General features: G+C 39.0%; 1 protein-coding gene across 1 annotated transcript in view; it reads right to left on the reverse strand.

Moving 5' to 3' along the window:
* CACHD1 (cache domain containing 1) overlaps positions 1 to 25815 on the reverse strand; it is a 202100-nt gene that overhangs the window by 79630 nt on the left and 96655 nt on the right. Inside the window, exon 3 of the mRNA XM_045547842.1 lies at positions 18227 to 18375. Coding sequence (XP_045403798.1) covers positions 18227 to 18375 — 149 coding nt within the window. The remainder of the gene's footprint in view (positions 1 to 18226; positions 18376 to 25815) is intronic.

The following is a 25815-nucleotide window of genomic DNA, read 5'->3' on the forward strand; positions in this document are numbered from 1 at the left end:
GTATAAACAAGGGGACTAGGTAGGTTTTCACATGATGTGTTCATTTAAATAGCAAAAGTTAAACAGTCTTGTTTTATTCTATATTATTTCAAAGAAGGAGGGTAACTGGATTTTAAGAGACCTTTAGTCCAGGCTCTAACCCAATACAGAGTTACATCAACAGTATTAACTGTCCCTCAAAAGACACAGTTGCTTCATCAATGTGGCTGCTGTCTCTGGGACCTGCTCCAGTTGGTCTAGATGAGAAGACTGCTGCCTCAGAAGCCACAGGTGGAGAGAAAAGAAGACATTAATTAATACAGTAGCAGCCGCCTGGGTGCATGCTGGCAAAAGCACCATCACTATAATCTCACTTTTCTCCATGCTTTAGCTAGTCACACTAAGTCTGTTCCCTCACAAATTTTTTTTTTACCGAAGCCCAGATAATAATATTTTAGGCTTTGTGGGGTATACGGTCTGTTGCAACTACTTTGCTATCGTTGCTTCTCTGCAATTGTAGTGCCAAAGCAGCTACCAAGAATACTTCAAAGATTGAGTATGGCTGTATTCTAATAAAAACTTAATTTTCAAAAACAGGTGATGGGCCAGACTTGTTTCACCTCCCCTGGTCTAGACAGGGCAGTCTGAGAGAATTCTCTGAGTTGATGAAAATGTATTACCTTTGCACTGTCCAATGTGGTAGCCACATGTGGCTACTAAGCATTTGAAATGTGGCTACCATAACCGAGATACTACATTTTCCATTTTATTTAGTCTTCACTTAAGTGTAAATAGTCACGGAATAGTGGCCACCATATTGCACAATGGAAGTCTAGAAGGTTCTCCTAATGAACTGCCTAGTCATCCTTCAGGTCTCTGTGCACGTAGCACTTCCTCAGAAGGGCCTACCCTGATTGTGGATGATTTTCCAAGTCTGTGTCAAATGCCTCTATATTCTCTCCAGGTGTCTGCTATAGTTTTACATTTACATTTCTATTTGTGTGTTTTTTATGGCTAGGTTTTTATGAAGCAGGCTCTGTGAATAGCAGAAAATAGTCCTATAAGGGCAAGGCACCACGTCTTGCTGGCGTTGTTCACCACTGTATATATAACACTTAGCACTGTTCTTGTACGAGCAGGTGCTCATACTAACTGGTCTTTCATGAGCATCCACAGTGCCTAGCCCTGCTCTGGGCTCCCCGAAGGCTCCAGAAGTCTTAGTAAGTGAGGACTATGGCTCAGAAGAATGATTCCTAAATACTGAAAGTCTAGCTATATCAGAGTCACCTGGGATGCATGTTGGAATGCAAATTCCTGGGATCCACCCATGGAGAGTTTGATTTAGTGAGTTTGTGGTAAGGCCCAGGAATTTGACTTTGACAGGCTCTAGAGGAATGGGAAGACTCCCAAACCTGCTAGGCAGATTCTTGTAGATATAAAGCAGTAGAATGGCTTTCTGCATGAGCACAGGTACTTCCCAGGATGCTTCAAAGAGACCAAGGACAGAAGGGTCTTCTGATTTGATTTAGATCATTGATTTGGATCAAGAGAGCAGAGTAGTTCTTGGGCATCTCTGCAGCTCACATCTGAACTTCGCTGTACAAATTATGCAGCCTTTTACCTACATATTTCACAGCTGAGAAAAATGACACGAAGGATCACATAGCAAATCAGGGACCTAAGAGTCTTGATTCTATCACCCAACTCCTTTCCAGAGCTGAGCCACACACCACTCTGCTTAAGTGACACACAGAGAAGAAATGGCTAAAAGGGGCAACTGAAGAGGGTCACTGACAAATCCAGGAAACGAGCAAGCCTGGAGAGAGCCCCTGTCCCCCTGATGGAGTCTCTGCAGCCAGCCCCTCTGCCTTCAGCCCCATCCCCTGAGAAGCCTGAGGGCCAGTGATGAGGAGGCACAGACTTTCCTTTGTGAAATGAAAGCTGGCTCCTGGGGACCAGGGAGATCGGGGAACTATCATCATAGGCTGTTTTACTTCCTTTATTGAAGATCAACTCTAAGAGCATTAAAGAAAACATTTTTACAACAATAAAAATGAAAGTGACTCATTAGCAAAAGTAGGTGCTTGGTAAACATTTGTTAGTCACAAAAGTTTCACAATGTAGTACTTATCAATAATTTACCCAACCGTGTCTTCCTACTACCTCCCATCCTATACTTCTAACCAAACTTGTCCCCCAGTATGTGCTTTTCTGTTTGACACCAATTATGATGCTCACCAGTGTCTACTGTACCCATTCATCAAAGCCCAGCTCAACTCTCTTCCTCCCTCAAATTTCTCCTGTCAGTTCTAGCCTTTGTTGAGTCCTTCCTCCTCCAAGCTAATGCTGTTCTGCCTTTTTTTTTTTTTTTTTTTAAGACAGAGTCTCGCTCTGTTGCCTGGGTTGGAGTGAGTGCCGTGGCGTCAGCCTAGCTCACAGCAACCTCAAACTCCTGGGCTTAAGCAATCCTCCTGCCTCAGCCTCCCGAGTAGCTGGGACTATAGGCATGCGCCACCATGCCCGGCTAATTTTTTCTATATATATTTTTAGTTGGCCACATAATTTCTTTCTATTTTTAGTAGAGACGGGGTCTCGCTCAGGCTGGTCTCGAACTCCTGACCTCGAGCGATCCACCCACCTCAGCCTCCCAGACTGCTAGGATTACAGGCGTGAGCCACCGCGCCCGGCCTGTTCTGCTTCTTAATTATTATTATCTGCCTGTGTCTTTTTCCTATTTTTATATTGTTTTATAATTGAACTTAACACAGTATTATAGCCATAGCCATTAGATATATATACATTTTTAAAGATTCTGCTTATATCAACAAAACACTAATCAATTGTCTTAGTCCTTTTGGGCTGCTATAACAAATTACCATAAACACTGGGTGGCTCATAAACAAGAGAAATTTATTCTTCACAGTTCTGGAAGCTGGGAAGTCCATGCCCAAGGCACTGGCAGATTCAGCGTCTGCTGAGGGCCCACCTTCTGGTTCCCAGGTGGAGCCTTCTCACTGTGTCCTCAGTAAAAGGGGCAAGGCAGCTCTCTGGAGCCTCTTCTGCAAGGGCACAAATGCCTTTCATGAGGGCTCTTCTCCCTCATGATCTAAGCACTTGCAAAAGCCCCTCCTCCTAATATGATTACATTGGTGATTAGTTTTCAACATATAACTTAGGGAGGAAACCCAATTTATATGTTAAAAATAGCATGCTGTAGCATCAATAAAAAAATTTTAAAATAAGATTTATTGTAAATAATGAACACATCATCTTACCTATTTTGCCTTCCCCAGGTACCAAATAAATTGTATGTTATGGAGTCCCTATTGACTCAACCCTCCCATGCAGCTCTTAGAGTCTCAAGTCTCTCTAAAACCTTTCATCTACCTGAGAAATCTCAGCTTCTCCCAATGGAACGGTAAGTTACTTGAGGATTTATACTTCTCTCTCAGGTCTAGCACATTGCAGGGAAGGTACAGTATTCCAGAAATTCTAATTGGTTGACTGTGTAATGAGAAAGCGCAAAAAGCTAAGTAACTAGGAAGCTCTGGGCATTTTATTCAATAATATTCACTGGACAGCTACTATATTTCACAAGAGTCTCAATGGCCTTGCGTTCCCTCACACGTGCTAATCTCTGCCACAGAGCATGCACTCACCAGCCAAGTTGTCATAACACGAAAAGCCTAGAAATAAACCTCACTTTGCTGCTTTTCTCACTACCTATGCCACTGATGTGCCGGTCAGATGAGGAAGCAGGTGTTGATAAAGGGCTTAAGAGATGCAGGAAGAACAGTGTGTCCAGGGCTGGTGGGCTGGCTAGGCTAGAAGTAACTACTAGAAACACAAGGGAAGGGTGATTGTCTGTCTCTCCATCTTTCACTCACACACACTAATGCCTGCCTCTTTTTCTGGACTCCGTACTCCTTGTTACACCAGCTACCTCTGGGCCCCAGAGGAATGATTGCCTTGCCAAAGACAGGAATGCAATTTATGCACGTGCGCCTTTGAGAAATAGAGATTTATAAAAAGAAACATGCTATTCACCCTGATTTGGAGACTGTGAGAAACATAAAATTCATGCTTAAGATGCTTTATAAAAGCATGTCAGTTATTCTTAGAGGTTATCTAAAAGATCTTCATTGAGAAGATCTACATTAGCAGCCATTTACACATTTATATAATTTCAGGTTTATAGAAAGGCCAAGAACTGGTAAAATCACAGATTTTCCATATAAAATGAGTGAGCAACTCAATTTAAGAGGTTTGCTTTGCTTCATTCTTTATACCTGTGCTTTAAAAAAGTTAGTAATAATAACAGAAAAATCCTATCTAAATCTCCTTTAGAGCCTGACTTTAAAAAAGAGATACTGGATTATAACTGCTTCCTATACTTATTTTCATAAGATAAGACCAGTGCCTGAAATTCAGTTTCAAGAGAAATAACTCCCTCTCTCCTACCTCCTTATGAAAAAAAAAAACACACAAAAAAAAAAAAAAAACTTCCTTCTGGATTTACTTTCATGAACAACTGATCGAAACTGCATCCCGAGGGAGAAAACAGAACTGTGACTCCCACTTTGATCTCTTCCCCATGGAGAAATTCACTCCCTGCCTGGCTTGCAAGATGTTCATTTGATTGACGTTTGCTCTGATGTGCAAACTGCTTTGAACTTCAGACATTTAATTCCCATCAGGCTGCAGTCATTTTTATTCTCCTTCAACAGGATTTACAAGCAGGAGATCAGCAAATGTAGAAGATAAAATAAATTTGCAGAAGCTTTGAATCTTACATCAAAACAGTGTTCAAGTGAGTTCCAATTGGATTTCATTCAGCCTTGATTCACAGTGTAAATCAACTTTTCAGTGGAGTCCCAGTTTAGAAAGAAAAAGATATAAAGGGGAGATACACACACACACACACACACCCCAGTTGGGGTTTACTTCCTTTCTTGGTCTTTGTTTAAATTTCCTAGGGAAGGTGATTTGCCAGGCAAATCACTCATAAACCTGGGTTTTCCTCAACATTTCCAGAGATGTCTGCCCAGTTTATCACACAGCACACAAAAACCACACCCACAGTGTCAGTTCCAAGGGCGGTGATGAAATGCGGTATTGTTTGTGAATACATTTTTAAGGTAACGATATTAAAAAGCAAATCCCTGTGGATTTCTCAGAAGAGCAAGGCTTAAACTGATCGTTGAGTCTGTTCACGAAGCCAATGTAATGACAGCTAAGGGGATAGGAAATATTTTTTCCTTGCTTGTTTTTAATCACTGCTAAAATGCTTAGACAGGTGAAAAAGGTAAAAAAACAAAATACCCTTTCTTCTAAAAGCAAAACTTGGTATCAGAAGCTGGTGTGGAACAAATGCTGAGAGAGAGGCTTTCGATGGAGTTGAACTACCAAGTTCCGTTTTTAAGAACAGCCTATTTTTTTCTGGGACGCAAAGGAGGCCACAACTCTTCTTTAGCTGCAGAAGCCTTTAAAAGGAAAGTTCTGGACACCCAGAAACACCCTTGCCCACCAGACCCCTGGGCCCTTGCCAAAGTCTAACAGTGTCTGGTTGACTGTGATATGACTTGGAGACATGTCCCTTCACCTCCATTCAGAGAGGTTCCTGCTCGTTCTTTCTGGGAGGTGTCCGCTCTCCAAATATTTGAGCAACACCAGTTGAAAAGAATTAAACAAGAACCTCCTTATCTTCCACTTAACCACCCATGAGAATAAAGTTAAGCAAAGAAAGAGCTGAGATAAAAATCAAACATCTGCACTGGCAAATATTTAAACTCTGTTTGAATGGTAGAGGAAAAGGGCAAGAGCAGGATCACTTCAAAAAGGAACTATCACATTTATAAAGTAAATGATACTCGAACCCCCACTCCCTGTGTTTACTTATTCAAACACCTAAATTAACAGGCAAACTGAAAAGCTGTCAAATCACGTGTAATCATGTTCCGAGAAATGGTTTTTCCTTCCATTTCTGCAGAGATTGCAGTGATAAGTCACATTCTTTTTGTTCTTATCAGTAATAAGGATTAAACCTTCAGGGTTCAGCAACTCAGCCAGACTGGAAACAAGGGCTGGTTTCAAATGCCCTTGGAAGGTTAGGCTTTCAGAGCAATAAACTGTCTCCTAAGTATAATACAGACCAACCCTATTTCTTTTTCACCATTTCCTACAACAACAGACAAGATCTTGTGTCTTGCTTCCATATTCATACAGCTGGCACTATTGTTTAAACTGCTTTCTCACAAAAGCTTGGAAAATTGCACAGGTGACATCTAGGGGCAATTGGAAATTGGTCCACAACCACATTAAACATTTATCCTTATTTCCTTCATCACCAGGATGGGGTGGGGGCGCGAAGAGAAAGAAGGGTATCTGGAAAAATAAAGAAAAAACAGGCAAGGGACAGAGACCTTGTGGGATCCGCAGGTTGCCTTGGTGCCATTCCATGGCACCCTTGTCCATCCTGCCATTTGACCTCTAATAAGGACTTAACACACTTGATGGTTACTTATTTATATAATCTTCCTCCTTGCTTGGAAGACACAAAGGGAGTGATCCTTTCCTATGTTTGTTTATCCCCACGGGCTCAGCCAGAGTTTACTTGTAAGAGTGGACCTTTAGTTAAAGTCTGCTGAATGAATAAATGTAGAAAATGTAAGAGGCTGAGACCTCCTAGGACTAGAGACCAGGGACTATAAATTGGGTGTGTTCTCTTCCCTCACATACACTGAGTATTTAGTAAATAGCAGACAACTGTCAATGGTATGACACAGACATCAAAGAGAAGCACTAAGAACTAAGAGTTAGCAGATGACCTTGGAGATGAACGGGTTCCATTTCTCAGGCACACATGCACCGAGGAAGGAAGAGTCCTGTCCAAGTCTCCCTGTTCTATAACAGAAACCGAAAGCAAAATAGGCAGAATACCTATGGCTGATGTGTCTGCAAAAGGAATTACTAACCCGATATTAAAAAGCTAATAAAGCTATGAGTATGAGGATCGATATGGACATCATCACACCAGATAAGTCGAGTCTCCAGGAAGAGATTACAGACAGAAAGATTTTTAAATCTTGGCCTTCTTTGAAAACATCTTGCTATTTTTTGCACAATAAAACACATAAAAAGCTGAAGGAAAGGTTCCCGGTTTTCAGCTAAGACAGGGTCTATTTCTTAAAGCTGGTGGAGTCCACTAGCTAGTTTCTTTTTAGAGACCAGATTTTAAAAAGAAAGAAAATCACAAAACCAACTCTACCTAAAATTCATAAAAGGCAGCTGGTGAAATTCAATATCACAGGCAGTGAGGCAGGTTTCCCATTCTGCCTTCCGTGAAGGTCACATAGGAAAATCCAGAAAGCTGAAGCCTCAGCAGATCCAAATGCAGGTGCTTTCTGCTGTGAGGGTGCTGGTGAATAGTCCTAAAGATACAGACACCCATTTACACACACACAGGAAAATGACAAACTGCTGCAGGAACATGGTTTTAGACTGAGAAGCAAAGTAAGCAGACTATGTGAACTTCACATTCATTCCATTTAGAAACTGCAGAGGGTCATATATAGTAGCCTCAAGTGAAATTCTAAGAAGGAACACATAGTTCAACATTTCACTTGGCAGATAAGCCGTTCCAATTTTACCACTGTCCAACTTTATCACTGGTCCAAGTATCATGCAAAGAAAAAAAATCATTTGGAATCGGGAAACGTGGATTCCAAACCGAGCTCCCCTAAAAGCCCTGCCCCAACCTCTCTAAGCCTATTTCCTCATCTGTAAAATTGAGGTGGGCAGAGATAGCTCCTACACTACCGAGTTGTTTAGAGGACCATAGGAAGAATATAATACAGGTAAGATAATGTTTATTAAGAAAGTATTTTACTGAAGTAAAAACATATGAAACTCATTTATATAAGTTAAATAATTTAACTAAGTTTTCATGAATGCAAAGCGATCTGCAAAATCTTTGTTGAATTTTGAGCTCAGCTCAAGTCTTTCTGGTACTAATATCCGTAAAGACTGTATCTGTAACATTTAGTCTGCCTGCAGGTAATGGTAATTTTTAAAGGGTCTGGAGATGGATGTATGAGATAAGGCTGTGAGAATGACTTGAGAGACTAAGGTTCGCCACAGTACTCTGAGGGCAAAAACATAGAATGTGTCTTACTGGGGAAAGAAAAAGATTTGGAGTAAAATTAAACTTGGTTGTGGAGGGCCAACCTTGTCACTTTTGATCTTATGACACAAGATAACAAAAGAACAAGATTTACAAGCACAAAAGTACCTAGCTAAGTTACAGTGTTTTATTTCTTATAGGACCAGTAATAATAAAAAAAGTAATAGTGTTAAACATTTTATATCATATTTTTCATGTGCAATGTCTTAAAATTGGGCTAGAAAAAAAATAGGAGTTGTCTACATGTGGGCCAGCTGTTATGTCTAGAAACATCATTTTATACAAAACCGTGCATTAATACAACATTAAAACTAGGCATTATAATTTTTCCTTTCTCCCGAACTGTCACACAACCTCATGACTGTGTTTATGGGGGTAAAATATTTGTGGGATGAAAATAAGATGATAATACAGGTAAATCTCAACCGCTTGCTGGACACCTCCCAAGAATGACCTACATGCAACTCAAAATCTAAATCTGCATGTTCACCCTGAATTCATCATGCTTCTCTTAAAAATCTTCTTTTGCTCTTATTTTCATTCCTTAATTGATAGACTTCCATCCTCTAAGATGCTCAATTTAAAATTTAGAGCCATCTTTTGTAATCTTCCTCCTCACCCAAACCTCCAATAAAACCTAGTTACCAGATTCTACATGGTCTACACCCACTGGGTTTGAAATTCTATGTAACTCACTATGACCCTAGATGTCTTATGCTTTCCTACAACTGTCCATTAAGGTGTCATTACTTTTTTTTGTGATTATCAAATTGGCCCAACTTGACAAGCAACTTGCCTTTCTACCATAATTTATTCTTCGCTTGCCCTACTCACAGATCTGATCAGACCTCCAGCCAACCTAACATTTTGCACCCGCCACAGTACATCCCCCTCCCCTCATCCATTGCTCCAGTTGGGCCTTCCACCTCACCCTACTCAATGGCTTTACGGATGTTTGCTGTCTTCTGGTCTGAAGCATTCTTTTCCCAGAGCTATCTGCAGCAGTTCTACTCTTCCAGGCCTTGATTATCACTTTTCCACCAAGCCTGAGTGTTCAGAGGCCTCGGTTCATAACCTTTCTCCTCCAAAAGAGTCTTTGGATTTCTTTCATGACACTTGCCACAATTTGCCTTAGCTTTCTCTACATGTGTCGGATGAGCTCCTGAAGGTACACACTGTTTCAGTCATCTTTGTCGGTCAGACCGTACCTAGTACAATGTCTTACACATTAACTACCTTGAACATGGTATAGACAAGTTGAAAATGATATATACATAGGTATTTGGAAATGTGCATTTTTAAATTCACTATGTGTATAGCAAAATTATTAAATGTAACTGATAACAGATAACTAAGTCAACATCAAACAAGTTTCATATCAGAGCTTATAACAATGAAACTATGTTCAGGTGAAAGCAATAAATATTAAGAATGGGCATAAAAGTACTTAATAATATTGTTCAATTTCTGCCAGAGGTAAAGTAGCTTGATCATTCTGACAATATCATCACAATTAGGACTCAAAAACTAAAGACAAAATCAGGTCAGCTACTACAAACTAACTCCTTCAGCAAATATTTATTGAGGAGCTGTTCAAGCAAGGTATTGCAGGCAAAGTTCAATGTGACAGGTCCCTGAACTCAAGTAGCTAAGAAAGACGAGTGAGCACAAAAAGTGCAAATACGCCTTAGCACCTGGTATGAACACTCTTATGGTTACCCAGAATCACCTGCAACAGCCTCTGATTCCTCCCTTTTCCAAAACCCAAGCCAGTGGCAAGTCCAGGTCTCCTCTTGCTCCTTGCCTACATAAATGACATCAGACTAGGCATTCCAGTTACTACATGTCTCATCACTTCATTCTTTCTTGAAAATCTTAAATTTGTGCAATCAATATTTATTGTTTTCTATGTGTCAGACAGTAGAGATAGAGAAATAAGAGAATAAAAATCAAATTCTTCAGTCTAGCATTTGAGGGTCTCTAATATTAATCCAGTTTCTTAGCTGCCTCTTCCATCACTTGCTCCTCACACAAGTCCCTCTTCAGTGCTCCTGGTCATTTCCAGCCATGGGGTTTTCTTCCTTTCCTGGAAAGCTCCTCCTCAATGTGTTCCAATCCTTTTCCTACTTCAATACCCAACTGGAATGCTTCTTCCATAAACCCTTCATTCCTGAAGTCCGTATGTTTTTTCAAATGAATGAACGAATGAGTGACTTAATCTCTGTAAGTCTTGCTGCATAATATCATTGTGCTTTTTCTAGGTAATGCTTAAAAAGATGAAAACAAATTCCCTCATAGAATTCAGAGTTTACTAATCTGAGCAGTAGGAAAAGTTGTCTATAATGGCAACTGTCCCCAGTTAAAAAACAAACCTTCTAAGAAGTGTGAGGGAAATTAAACGAATCTTGAAAGTTGAAAGGGTCTCTGAAGTATAGTTCAAACTGCTCATTTTACAGCTGAGGAAAGTGAGGATCAAAGAGGTTAAATGAACATTCCAAGATCACACGGCAAAGTGGCAGCGCGGAGGCCCATCCAGTCGATGCATTGTATTAGCATCACTATGGTATAATCTGCATCGTAACTGAACGCAAACTGAAAAGAAAACTGTCTTTACTGCTTAATTTCTGTTCCATCATGGTAGAGATGGAACTGATTTAAAAGATAAACTAAATAAAACAAAACAAAATAAGATGACATGCCTCTTCTTAAAAGTGAAAGCAGCTCATGTTTGAATTCAGTTTAAAAACAAACAGAAAACCTTGACTTGATGCTAAGTCCATTAATGGAAATTGTGTCTTTAAAATCTGCTATGGATTCCTAAAAGAGCCTAGTACAGGAATTTGAACATTATGGCTCAGCATGTTAATCATCAAAATTAAACACAACTCTCTGAGTAACTTCTAGCTCATGAGGTCAACAATGCTTAAAGAACTTGAAATGCTAACACAGAAATTTATACATATATATCATGCCACAAAATATACAACCAATTTACATGGAAAAAAAGTTACCCAAATGCTGAGAGTCCTTTCCAGCTGGCTCATTAACATAAGCATTAATTTCTTTAAGAGACACAGTGTAGGAGAATACAGTAAAAAGTTCTGGAATTGAGAGTTTGGTACTCTCCAGAGTAAATCTGAAGTTTAATATAAAAACTTCAACAGTAGGTTTAGCAGTCCAATTTTCTATCCTTTCTCTAGCGGTGTGATGGTTAATTTTATGTATCAAGTTGGCTGGCCTATGGTGCCCAGACAAGTGGTCAAATGCCATTCTAGATGTCTCTGTGAAGGCATTTTGTTGGGGGAGATTAACATTTAAATCATGAGTTTTGAGTAGATCCCTCTCCATAATGTGGGTGCGCGTCATACAATCAGTTATAGGCCTTAATAGAACAGCTATGGACCTCCCTTAAGCAAAAAGAAATTCTCCCAGCAGACTGTCTCTGGACTCAAACGGCAACTCTTCTCTGGGTCCCTACCTTGCCAGCCAACCCTGCAGATTTTGGACTCCACAATTATGTGAGTCAATTCCTTAAAATAAATATCTCTGTATCTCTTTGTATATGTGTACACAGGTACACACACACAGTTGGTTCTCTCTGGAGAACCCTGACTTACACAGAGGGTTATAAAGGGGGCTATTCATGAGAATTAAGCCAGGAGCCTGTGTTTTTTGCATCAGAACCTATTCTTGTTGCTTTGTCTGCAGCACCATGCCCTCAAGAGGTGGAGTGATAAGATAAGACTCCCGAAAACCTATAGTTCTAGTGGGTGTCAGCTGGGAATTCACTAAATTTAGGTTCTTAGACAGTGAGATTGAGTCCTATCTGCCTTCTGCAGTGATTGTATCAATTTCGGTGGATGCCCCAACTCCTAGAGGTCCCTGGGAAATAGCAGGAATCCAACTTGACAATGGTTCCAAAAGCTTCTTCATTTTTTAGAATCCGTGAAGCCTTTTAAGTCTCCCTTGATTGATATAAGAGAATTATCTATTCAGCTGAAGTCTCCTAGCTCCAGGGAGCCTTGGAAACAAGTTGTTTACTTACTGTAGCTCCATCAGAGCATCACTGTGATCATCAAACCCCACCTAGATGCCTTAATGCGATTCCTACCATGATTGGCCAATTAACAAGCAATAATAAGATAAAGATAACAGAACTGAACCCCATGTGGAGATACAAAAGGACTAAAAATAAAAAATAAGAATGCCAACAGGCAGTAGCAGCATCTATAGAAAAAACTGGGGAAGGTAAGAGAGAAATGGATTAAGAGATGTGGAAGATAAGACTATTGATTGGTTTACATAAAAACCAAGGCTCAGCAAGGCCTGCTGACAAAACAACAGCTTCGGAAGCACGCAGCAGAACCCCATCTCTGTGGCAAGCTGGGTTTCAGGGACATATGTTCTTAGTGTTACGCATAAAGGAGCTATATTCTTTAGAACTTGAGAGAATGAGAGTGGATATTAAGTTGGCAGAGCAGAGAATGCAAATGAATAAGACATATTCTTAAGTCACATCTATTAACATTATATGGTCGGTCTTTTAAGGTTAAGACTTACAAACTGGCTGGGCGCGGTGGCTCACTCCTATAATCCTAGCACTCTGGGAGGCCGAGGTGGGTGGATTGTTTGAGCTCAGGAGCTCGAGACCAGCCTGAGCAAGAGCGAGACCCCATCTCTACTAAAAATAGAATGAAATTATCTGGCCAACTAAAAATACATAGAAAAAATTAGCTGGGCATGGTGGTGCATGCCTGTAGTCCCAGCTACTCGGGAGGCTGAGGCAGGAAGATCACTTGAGCCCAGGAGTTTGAGGTTGCTGTGAGCTAGGCTGACGCTACGGCACTCTAGCCCGGGCAACAGAGTGAGACTCTGTCTCAAAAAAAAAAAAAATACAATAAAATAAAAATAAAAAAGACTTACAAACTCACATGCCAACATGGGCCAAGCCGGGATGAAAGTCAGGGAAATGGGTTGGGTGTAATGCATCAGAACAGGAACTAGTGGGAACTGGTGAAGAGGTGAGTCCATGCTGTGTGTGTAAAGGGGAACTGCTCTTCATGAAAGCAGATTGTTGCCAAGTCGGAATGTGGATCCAGGAACGCCAGATCTTCTGGTTGTTCAAGAGAAGAAAAAAATTTGGATTTTTAAAATGTGTAATCTCCCCAAAGTTTTAATGTTGGCAATAGATTTAAAAATTTACAAATTTCAAAACCTTTAAAACATCTGTGGGGGCCAAAACAAAAACCCCACAAAACACCTGCAGGCCAGATGTAGTCCATGAGTGCACTTATGTGTGTGTGTGTGTTTGTGCACTCCTTGTGGCATAGCCCAGCACCTAACCCAAAGCAACACAAATGGAGCTGTTTATTAAATTATGTGAATAAATGAACCCAGTCTCAAAATTACTTTAAGTGATGCCACTGAAAATGAGCTTATTTTAGATTAAGCCTTAACCTATTTTTCTCACCATATTGGAGAATGTTAATTCTTCAGATCATTCCTGCAACAAACATTGACAGAGTGCCTAATCACTATTCAGGGCCTTGTGCAGAATAATTAACTTCTAAGGCTCCTGAGTAAGAATTTTAAAGTCGACTGGTCTGAGAAGGAAAGTATCAAACCCATCTGAAAAAAATTGATTTTCTGCTACTTTGCAGGTTCTCTCTGTTGTCATCATGGTATAACCTTCAGGGTGTATTGAGCAGAATGCTCTATAATAGAACTCTCTAAAGTCCCTCTCTCTCTTCCCCACTGGGCATTTTATTTTTTTAAATGTATACTATATTAAGCTCTAGTGAAGAAAGGCAAATATGGATTATAAATCAGTAAAACGAAATGAAAAGCTAGGCTTGAAACAAAAAGTGAAAATTAGCCATTGGCTAAAATTACTTATAAAAACATTGTCCTAGTTTTATGTCATCTTTAATACATCAGGAAAAGAAGCAAGGTCAATAGGCCACAGGCACTTAAAATATTAGTAACAAACAGCTATTGTACCATTGGGCCAGTGCTGAGTTTTTAAAAAAAACCTTTATAAAGCCCAGATGATGTAAGAAAGAACAGGATCCAGAACTAAGACTGGAGATCCCTTATCAGAGATCCAACTGCTTATATTTATAACAAAGACAGTATTAATACATGTGCATATGGCCAGATACAGTCCATGAACATAAAGAGTTTTAAAGAGTTAGCTTTTATAGAACTGTAATATCTTACAGTTTGGAAGAACTTTAGCAATAATCTTGAGTTCATTTTTCATAAACTTCAGTCATTGCCACATCTATCCCCTTTAAAATTGTGGTCACATTTGCTTGATATTTTCATTTAAAGTACTTAAAGTTTTTTTATTTAGTTATATTTATTTTAAAAAGAAACTTCATGTTATCGTCATAAGAGAAAAAAACAGTATCTCTTGACATAGAGACATACAGGATAATATTGAAATACATAATTATCAAGTAAAAAAATCTAAGGACAACCTAAAAACATCTCCCCTACAACCAACTTGATAGTGAGGTAAGTACTATCATTATTCTTATCTCATTGATGTGGAAACTAAGGCTCAGAATGTGACTTTCCAAGGTCAACTTGTGAGTCAGAGAGATTCAAAACCAAATCTGCCTAGCATTAAAAAAATGTTTTTAATCACATTCCTAAAGTGCCTTGAAAGACTAGGAATTCTTCCTTTCTGCATTAACTCTAACATGAACTCTCTGAGACTCAAAATGTAGACATTTTTGGAAAGACTGGAACATAGGAAAGAGTGAACTGAAAATGTGTTCAGCAGGATACCACCGCAGTTAGAATATGCAGATAAAAGCATTTTATGTGGGAGTGGAACAAAGTCGGCCAGCTAAGGATTCTTATCCTGGTTCACTCCAACAATTTACTATGAACTCTTTCCATTTTTGAATCTTAATTAAAAAGGTAGGGGGCTCTTGTAATTTTAGAAAGCACTTGTGTTCAGCCAACAGCTAGAAAAGTATTAGCTCAGTGTTCACTTCTAAGAATCCCACATGCATTTCCCTGGAAAGTGAGCTCCATTCAAAGCCAAGTAGACTCAGCCTAAGAGAAGGGTAGTCCTCACTGGCCACTTCATTCTGTCAATAGCTGTTGTCAGATCGCTCTTTGTCACCCAAGGTTCCCTATTTTGTTTATCTTTTCTGATTATTCAGCTTTATCCCCAGAACTGTCCTGGTTTTACAAGATTTACCCCAGATAGCAGTTCTTGGCTCTGTTAAGTACTCCTGGGGAGGACAGAGATTGCATCTTCAACATTCAGTGCAGAAGTCCAACCTCTGAAGGAGGAATGTTCTCTGGTACCAATGTGCTTACTCAGTGTGTATCCTTCGAGGAGTACAGTTAAGGTCTCTTAGATGTTAAACTGAACTAACTAAATGATAAGTTACTAAATAAAGGGCAAAAACTACATTTTATGTTTTATTGTATTAACAAAAAGGTTGACCATTGGGTTTTGCCAAACGAGATGGCCTGCATACCTGAATCCTTATCTCGGGATACTCAAAATGGAAATCACTGTCTTTACCCCAAAACATTTTGATATAAGTCCTCCCATACTTTCTGTGTGTGTGTGTGTGTGTGTGTGTGTGTGTGTATGAGAATTTCACAAGTCAACTACTATAGCAATTTCCCTAACTAATCCCCTATTGTTAGAAATTGACAGTATTTATAATTTTCTCTATTCCAAAAAGTACTACAATAACTTTCTTTACATGTTTATCTTTATAAACATGTCTGATTATTTTCTTGTGATGTTCCTCCAAATGGCTAAATCAAGTAAGATGCATATTTCCAAAGTTCATAAAATTGTTTCTGTACAACCCATCTGATATAGTTCACTGCTTTGAGGAACCATACCTTTTGCTCTATTAATTATGTTCAGTATTTGCCACTCCATCCCCTAATAACTTATGCATTTCTTGAGAGTAGATACCCCTTTACTCATCTGTATATTCAAATCAATTCAGGTATCAATAGTTGATTAAACATAATTGCCAGGTGCTAGGGGCAAAAATGGATGAGGCATAATTCCTGTCCAGAACAGTAGGGGAGGCAGACTCACAACAACAGGTGTGATATAATAAAGTTTTATACTATATAGAGGTGTAAAAAAATTACAATGGTAACAAAGATGAGAGACCAATAGATTCTTCCAGGGGCAAAAGGAAATAAGGAGAAGAAAGGTTACTGGAAGCTATGGAGAAAGGGCAACTGTTGAGTTACTCCTGGAAACATTAATAGAAATTCATCAGGTGGGCAAGTAATGGGATAGATTTCCCAGTAAAAACCAGCCGATTCAAGTCAAAATTTTCCCCCCTCTAGGGCACTAGTTCTACTTGGGAATTTATGAAGATCCCCATTCTTTTAAGCCAGTTTTTCAACCTTGGCACTACTAACATTTGGGGCCAGGCAATTCTTTGTTTGGGAGGCTGTCTTGTGCGTTACAGGATGCATAGCAGCACCCCTGGCCTCTACTCACTAGATGCCAGCACCAACTATTCCCCTCTACCCTCCTTCCAGTCGTGGCAGCTGCAAATGTGTCCAGACATTATCACATGTCTGCCCCTGAGGGGAAAAAAGTATAATTCTAGTTCTAGGGACTTCTTACTGTGCTATCTGTTCTCCCTGTCCTGAAAATGATTTTTTACTGAGGATAAAACTCAACTGAATCCCCATTTTATTTTTAGATAAGTGATAACTTTGTCAAAAGCATTAAAGTTACTGGCACCTCAACTATAAAAGATAAACCAAATCTTTGATTATACCTAACAAACAAAAAATGAAACGTTCATGCTGATATGGAAGTATATAAATATAATATTATGGCTAATGTTTATTTAGAACATTACCGTTTACAAAATATTTTCATGTTTGATTTTACTGAATGCTCCCAACACCCTATGGAAGAAAGGATGGCTCAAAGACACCAAATATCCAGAACCACAGGAGTATTAAGTGTTGGAGGTAGGATTCCTAGCTAGACAGACTCATTCCAAATTGTATACACTTTCCATTTAATTTAGAGAACAACTAATAAGAGCTTCTTCAGGCTGTAGACAGGGTAAGCCAGAGGAAGGCTCATCTTAATATCACATAAATGGAAAAATAAAATGACTTGAGGATGCCCTGTTACTTACAAAGCCCACCAAGAAACCATAAGTAAAAACTAGCTTATGGGAACAAACGATCATTTAAAATCACCTACATTACATCCATCCTTTGCCTAGCTTAAAGAGCACTTATTATGCAAAAGGAGGAAAAATACATACTAATTATTATTTACACATGTATATTTTTAAAAGCATGTTAACATCTTTTACTTACTCTAAATAGCCCTATAAAATTGGTATATTAAAGATTATTATCCACCTTGAGCATAAAAATAAACATTAAGTAACTTGATTAGGGACACACAGCTAATTAGAGGCGAAGTCAAACTTAAAATTAAGTTCTTTGTACCTCTAGAAAAGTATTCATTCCACTATAATTTCCAGTATCACATAGCCCTACACCCCTCCAGATATAAATATCACTAGGTCAATAAATAAAAATATCCTCTACCATGCAGATACTAATTCTGTTTCAATATTATCTGAAATCACATTTCCCTTAGGAATTTTAAAGATAGTAGCTACTAAAGTAAGAAATGGGATTTTTTGGTTACTCTTTGAAAGACAGAAAACAATCCCTTAAATTAAGCAAGTTACATGGCTTAATAGTTGACTCATGACAAAATGTTTCCCATTTTCTATATTTAGACTCTGTACTCAAATAATAGTTGATACTCCTGAACATGAATTCCAGTATGAAAAAAAGGTGAGTCGGGAAGATCCAGGAATTTCCTGGCTATAGAACACCAAGTCACGTTTCTTTAAAAATTATTTGTCTATGTAATAGACAAAGGGCTCATCTTAAATAATAGGAAATAAACTATATACTTTGCAATAAACAAACATAGGTACTTTGAATATGAAACAGAATGTATAAGCAATTCAATTTCTGGTTTAAACAACAACAACAACAAAAATTTTAAAGTCTTACTCCATCATAGAAGGTGGAATAGTACAGCAGTCTTGGATCGCAGTCAGCGGGGAGGTGAGGTGAGCCGTATAGGACGCTTCTACCACTTGCTTGTTCCGATTGACCACATCCAAGTACCGGTTGAACTTCTCTCGGATTTTTTTGGCTAGCTGTGGGATGACAGTGAGCAAAATAAATGGAACAGTCCAAGACAATACACACTGCACTTTTTCTAATAAACTAATTAATTTGTGTCACAAGCTGCATAGATTTAACTTCAGGGGTTAAACACACACCCAAGTCTTATTCTACTGTGTGGGCTGATACAAAAATTGCACCATGCCCAGAAGTCACAGAAAGATACTCAGACAACAATAAAATTTTATCTTCTATCTTATAACAGATGATGACATATTACAAACGTCTCATGTGTTCAAATTCAGAGAGAATCATACCTACCCATAAAACACCTTGCTGGAAAAAGGAAAACAGTATTCCTGACATTATTATTGTCACCATGACAGTGGGTATTAACGGTTATAGAGCAACAAAAATGATTTATTACTTGTAGTTCTGGATTCACATAGATTTTCAAGGGCGGGAAATGCACAAGGAAGGGAAACAACATTCAGTACCTCCTGCGACATAGCCCCCGGGTGCACCACTCAGAGTCTTCCATGTGAAGGGCAATTCCCTGCAGTCATACAATGCAGGCATCCATATGAAACAAAATGTGTAGGTAGAAATATACTTCTGTTTGGTCTATCACATCTTTAAGATGGACAAATGACTTTCTTAACTGCTGTGAACAGACACTTCATCGTGATTTACTTTCATGCGAGAATAATGAAAGCAAATTGTTACGCATACTGCTTCTTCCCCCATTGTTGCCATCAAATACCACAGCTTAATCACAGATCTCCAAGGAAAACAGTGTTATTTTTCTTCCCCTTAAATAAAATGTTACCCAAATGAAATGACTGATAGAATTATAGCTAATTGGTTTTGTGGAGCTATTCATTACCAGCACACTAGAGGAAAACTAATCATCTCCTTTGGGTCACGCGTCTCATGCAATCCAATAGCTTCCAGGCTGAGGGCATGGAGTCAAATCAGAATATCTTCATTTGTTATTTTCAAGCCAATTTTAAATCTTGATTTTGTTCCAGTGATATTTGGGAATTTTCAATGACTCTGGGTCTCAGCCTTGCTAAAATTGGCGTAAAGTTTAGAAAAATTTCCAGACATAAAAAAGAACAAGTATAATGTTTAACTTGATAATGGATTGTCCCAATTCATTTTATCATTTTCAAAGGAGGAGTTGTGGGTCTTGAAAATTTAATAAGCCTACCTATAATTCTGCTCCCTGAACTAGAGTTCTTACTACTAAAAAAAAAAAAACGTAGATTTTCTTCATTGCAGTAAAATATATAAACACAGTTTAATTTAGACTACTGGTGGTTTTGCTCCCCAAGGGACATTTGGCAAGGTCTGGAGACAATTGTGGTTGTCACACCTTGGTGGAGAGTGCTACAAAGTAGCCAGGCAGAGGCCAGGGATGCTCCTAAACATCCTACCATGCACAGGATAGCTCCCCATAACCAAGAAGTATCCTGTCCAAAATGTCAATAGTGCCCCAGCTGAGAAACTTTGATTTAGAGAAAAATCAAAGATAATTATCCCAATTAGTAATTCAGCCAATAGGTCCCAAACTGTTTTAATTCTCTACCTATCCAAAATGGTATCTTATCAGGGGCAAAGAAATCTAGTTAATTTCAACATTTACAAATTTCTATTTTGTTCTTTGCTTTTCCATCCCCAAAGTAATGTAACACAGACCATCATATGTGGTGCAAATATGGAGACAGGACCATTCACTCATTATCAGATGTGTTGATGTTTTTTTTTTGTTTTTTTTTAGGAATGCATGAGGCGAAGTTTATTGAGGGGGGAGCAAGATAGGATTATAGAGCAAGAGCAAGACATAGGTTTGCAAAGCATGATACATACACCACAGATGACGACCAGACCCATTGTCACAGCAAAGGGAGAGCCCAAAGGACGGGCAAAGAGAGGTGTGTTGATGTTTTTTAAACAGCAGCTTGCACTGATCTAATGGTCTTTTTTTCTAGACTCTCACATTCAACGGGTAGTTGAAGGTGTGAGAGTAACAGGTCCAGCTTAAAAACCTAACGTATAGTCTTATAATGCCCTGCATAGCTCATTCATATCACACATTACAAGTAATGCTATTATCTGTTTAATGTCTGGTTATCTCACTAGACTATGTGCTCTGGAAGTGCCGTTACTACCTATGTGTTCGTTTGCCTTTCTTTCTTCGGCATCCAGCACACTGCCTGGCATTGCAGTACAAAAAATATTTAGTGAATTAGTAAAGGTAAAAAAAATTCACTCCTGAGAGTCATCAATCGTATCCTTTATTCTAATAACAACCTCTTTAAAAACATAGAATAATTATTTTTTAAATATACAACAATATGTATTTCTGGAATCTCCATCAAGAAGAAAGTTCTACCTTTTCTTTTTAAGTTCTGATTTCTGATAAAATAAACATATCAATTTTCTGCCTAGGAATATCAAGAGTATAGTCCTTCATTTCCCTTGGAAACCAATGTTCTATAACATGATAAAGATAAGGTATACTTAAAGGAACTGAATATATATTATAAATAGTATCTTCACAGATTCACTTTAAAATGAAAATGAAATTTATAATCATTTGTCTTTGTCACACATACATTTAATGTTTAACGCCACCTGAGAAATACCCAAGGGTTTATTCTACATATTTAGAGAATTCTAACTTTAAAAAGTCAGATCTAGCTAATCATAGATATTCTAATCCAGTCCATGGCCTGTTGCCATAGAGGCCATGAGTTAAGAATGATTCTTACATATAAAAAAAATTTTTTTAAAGAAGACTATTTTATGATAGTGACTACATGAAATTCAAATTTCGGTGTTAATAAAGATTTATTGAAATACAGTCATTTGTTTACATAGTATTTATGGCTGCTTTCATTGTACAATGGCAGAGTTAAGTAGCTGCAATAGAGTGCTATATGGCCTGCTTCGCTATAGGTAGAAGTCAAGGGCCCTAACATAGCCCAACATGGAGCCATAATCCCAGTGTGGTGGTTTTGTAACTGCCAACTGTTTGACATGGCTCCACATTTGAGAGGTGGGGTCTACATTTCCCCCCACCCCACTGCTTGAACCTGGGTAGGCTTCTGATGGTTTCAACCAGTATAAAAAAGTGATATTATGTAACTTCCAAAGCCAGGTCATAAAAGGTCATGCAGCTTCTATCTGTCTCCCTTGGAATACTGTGTGAGACACGTGGAGAGGCCACGGTAAGTGTCTAGTTGGCAGCCCTAGCGAAGCATGTCTTTACGTCATCTCAGCCCAAGTTCCAGGCATGAGTCAAGAAGCCTCCAGATGATTCCTGTGCCTGGGGTCGTTCCTTGATGAAGCCCCAGACATCATGAAGCAGAGGTAAGCCATCCCCACTGCACCTGGGCAAAATCCTGACCCATAGAATTCACAGAAATAAAGAAATAGCTGTTTATGCCACTAAGTTTCAGATGGTCTGTTATGCAGCAACAGGTAACTGGGACAGCCAGGAGAGGCTGAATCCCATCCTACGACAAACACATAGAAGCTAAGCAAAACAAAGCTGCTTAAATGAAGGCACTGCATCTAAATCATCAAAAGTATCAAGACTGTATCCTGTGGATTGTAAAGTTGTTGAAAAGAGACTTCAGGGTTCTTTAGAAAATTTAATAGCTACCATATAGAAGCACTTACCATATATTATGCACCAGGATCCTACAGTGTAGATATTCTCATTTTATATCAATGAGGTTAAGTGACTACCCTAAAGCCACAAAGTAAGTGAAACAGCCATTCACTTATTCAAATCCGTGTGTCACTTGCCATGTTGTCTTAGACAAACCAAACCTAAAAGAAGCTGCAATGGTGGCTTGAAATATTAAAATATGACAAATCACACAGGCTGAGAATTCCTGTTAAGGCAACCAGACAAGGCACAGAGCAGAGTGTTAGAAGGCCCTCAGCCCTGGGCTGCCTGTGGAACTGAATGTTCCCTGGGGTGGGGGAAGATGTCTGACTTTGGCTTCCCTGTTAGGGTCAGCTGCAAACTGCATTCTTCAACATCAGAGAACATACCTTGAACACAGAGTCTGGGCACCTGTGACACTTAACAAAGCATTTCAAATACATGCTCTCTCCAACTGGAATCACACATGTCAGTCAGAAATTCCCCGATCTTTCATGTAGTGACATCCTATCTTGCCTCATTAAGAAAAAAATTGCCAACATTTGCTGAGTGCTAACTATGTACCAGTCACTGTTTTCAGCATGTCATATACATATACTTAACTCTTAATGAAGGATTCAAAAGACTTAATCCTTTGAAGAACCCTGTAAGGAACACATCTCCATTTTCCAGAAGTGGACACTAACGGGCAATTTACTCAAGGTGACAAAGCTAGTAAGTGGGTAGAGCTGGGAGCCAAAGCCAGTAGTCTGACTTCAGAGCCCAAGCCTTCAACCTCTAAGCAACTCTGCTTCCCCTTGAAATACAGGCCAACCCTCTCCTCCCATTTGTTTTCAAATCCATTTTTTTAAATGCTGTGAAATTTTTGGCAGGATACCATAGCCATGCACTGTATCATTACTTTATAAAAGAATTAGACTCTTTAAAAATTAATATGATTACATTTGAAATTCTTCACAATTCCTATGAAAATCAAATACTTAGAGTAAGTTCAGAATTGTTGAATTCTACTACCAATATAAAAAAAGAAATTGGACCAAATTTGGTATAATGAATTCTCAAAAACTCCCCAATGCCTACCTAATATTACTGACTACTGTGGTGTTAAGTTACATCAAACTAATCTAAATGATTCTAATTACTCAAGGGTGTTGTATTAGTTTGTTAGTAACCTGGAAAGAGAACAGAGTGGATGTGTTATTCCTCTTCTTCAGGAAGTACATTTCAGAATTCAACATTTTCCTCAGAATTTTCACCTTCATACACTTATCTGTCATCATAGGGCAGTAAGAGGAAATTGTAATTCCCATTTTACAAGTGAAGAAACTGAGGCACATGGACCTTAAAAATCTCTTGACCCCCAGGGGGTGCTCTTGGCCCCCCTCAACTCCACTGTGCGCAGTGAGCTCTCTGCGCCCTTCTGACAAAGAATGTGATGATGGTGACTCACTACGGAAACTTCACCTCATGGTCCACTGTGGGGTATTTTTTTTCCCTCCCTCTAAAAAGCGATCTCTTTTAGCACGCCAACCAAACCCAGGTCGCTCGGCAAGCATAACAGAATCTTTTAGAGTCAAGATAGCCCACAGAGAGATTAAACCCTGAACGTATCCATTAAACTGAAGAGGACCAGCTAACCAATGTGGAACCTTCCAAGAGGCCAGATTCTTTCTGGATCTGTATCCTGCCATGATCCCTGCAGACAAGAAAACAAAGGACATCCTCAACAAAAAGCTACAGGTGGACCCACAATCCTCTTCAGTATAATTTAAAACATTTTTCTTTCCACAGCTCAGCTTTCATCTTTTATCCTTCTTTATCCTTCCCCATTCAACCCCTAAGGGGTTCCTGAATGCTGATGAGACAAGGAGACTAAAACCATCTTGTCATCTTTTGGGTCAATTCTTAGGCTAGCCAACATCCAGCCATGGGTCAAATGATCAGTAGGTAGCATGCAGTCCCCATGGGAACAGATTCTAATTTGTCATCATCTCCAGTGACAACGTTTCATCACAACATCAATGAATTTCTTTCTTGCTGAATTTCTTTGCCCTTAATTTTCCCATAGACATTTCTGTCATTTGCATACTTCCCTAGAGCCCTTTTCTTTAAAGCTCTTTTTACCTTAGCTTTACACTTCTGAAGACTGGGGGTGGGATGGGCACATGGTTAGGAAAAGGTAAAAGAAAACAAAAATGCAAAGGCATAGTACACACTTTATTTAGGTCTGCTTCCTAAAAGGAAGGGCTGGAAGGAGTTTTGAATGTTAGAGAAAGCTTTATTTAAAATACATAACAATGAAGCTGACAGACACAGGCAAGAAATGTTTGCTAGGGGACTGAAGGTTCATAGCAAAATTCCTATTGCATGTAGAAGAGTTTAACATTTGACATTCAAAAACATTTATGCCTTGATAAGAATTTAATAGCTGATCCTTCTTTCCTTCAACTCCAGCCTTATCACTCTAGAATAAACCTTTCATTTTGTTTTCCAGTAAGTTTTAAGGTTTAGTTACTTAAATATATGTGACATAGAAACAATTTTAAGCACAAATATTTAACATCTCTGAACAACACCACACCAGTGCATTCCAAGGTTCTTCATAGAAAACATTCTCAGTGTTTCATGGTACACTCTATATACAAGATATAAGAAATGTACACTGCATACAAAATGTAAGAAATGCTCTAAATCTGTACTATTGTTTTTACTAGTAATAGTTGTAATACTCCAGACAGATACAGTGTTCTCTCACTTATTAGCTGGGAATTTGGGCAAGTTCCTTGACTTCCCTTAGCATTAGTTCCTCATGAATAAAATAGGAATAATATCCCTTAAAGGCTTATTGTGATGTTCAATGAAACAGTGAATATAAAAAGCCCAGGATAAGTACAAGGGATTATTCTTATTGTCAAACCCCAGTGTGTGGACTAGGAAGTGCACGTGGTAATGAAATACAGGGGGTCTAAATTTTCCGACAACAGACCTATAAGCAAAGGGAGAGGGACTACCTGAATGTCGGCTACCCATTTCATTCATTTAACTCATCCTCATGGTCAATTATATATGGGAAACCTGGCACAGGGTTTGGGGGGAAAAGTGTTTTTTTCTTAGATTAACAGCAAAATGGCACAAAGGGCTAGAGTCAAATATGAGTTAAATCCAGCTCTGTCGTTTACCAGTTAAAGGAGACCAGATAAGTTATTTCCCTAAACCTCAATTTAATCACTTCTAAACTGGATATATTAATAATAACAGCTGCTTTGTGATGCTGTTTGGGAACTAAGTGGGTTGAGTTTGTAAGGTATTTAGCAGAGTGCCTGATGTGTTGTAAGAGCCAAGTACATGGTAGTGGCTGTTGTTGACTATTATTGCAGTTGTTGTTATTGTTTGGGGAACTTAGCATACTGGCTCAGGGACTCTGAATTGAGCATCCAAAGAATTCTCTGCACTTGGAGAAGGCCGAGGAGTCGAGGCAGTCTGGGTGGATGTGTTAACACCAGGGCCATGACCTTACCACAGCTGACATGCCTCTTCTAAAGGGCTGCGTCCTATACGGTGGGTAATTACAGGCGTGGGCAGCTCAAGATTTTTCTGGGATCTTCTCTTAAGGATTTAATGACTTTACTCCTATGTTGTATTTTGCCATTTTCAAAGCATTTTTACATGAGCTGTCTCACTTGTGCCTTATAACAATCCTAAGAGTGAGGCAGAGCAAGTAATCCTTACCCCACTTTTACAAGCAAGGAGAGCAAGGCTCAGTGGTTTGCCCAAGCTCACGCTGAGTAAA

This window comes from Lemur catta, chromosome 3 (genome assembly GCF_020740605.2).
Source record: "Lemur catta isolate mLemCat1 chromosome 3, mLemCat1.pri, whole genome shotgun sequence".
NCBI classification, from domain to species: domain Eukaryota; kingdom Metazoa; phylum Chordata; class Mammalia; order Primates; family Lemuridae; genus Lemur; species Lemur catta.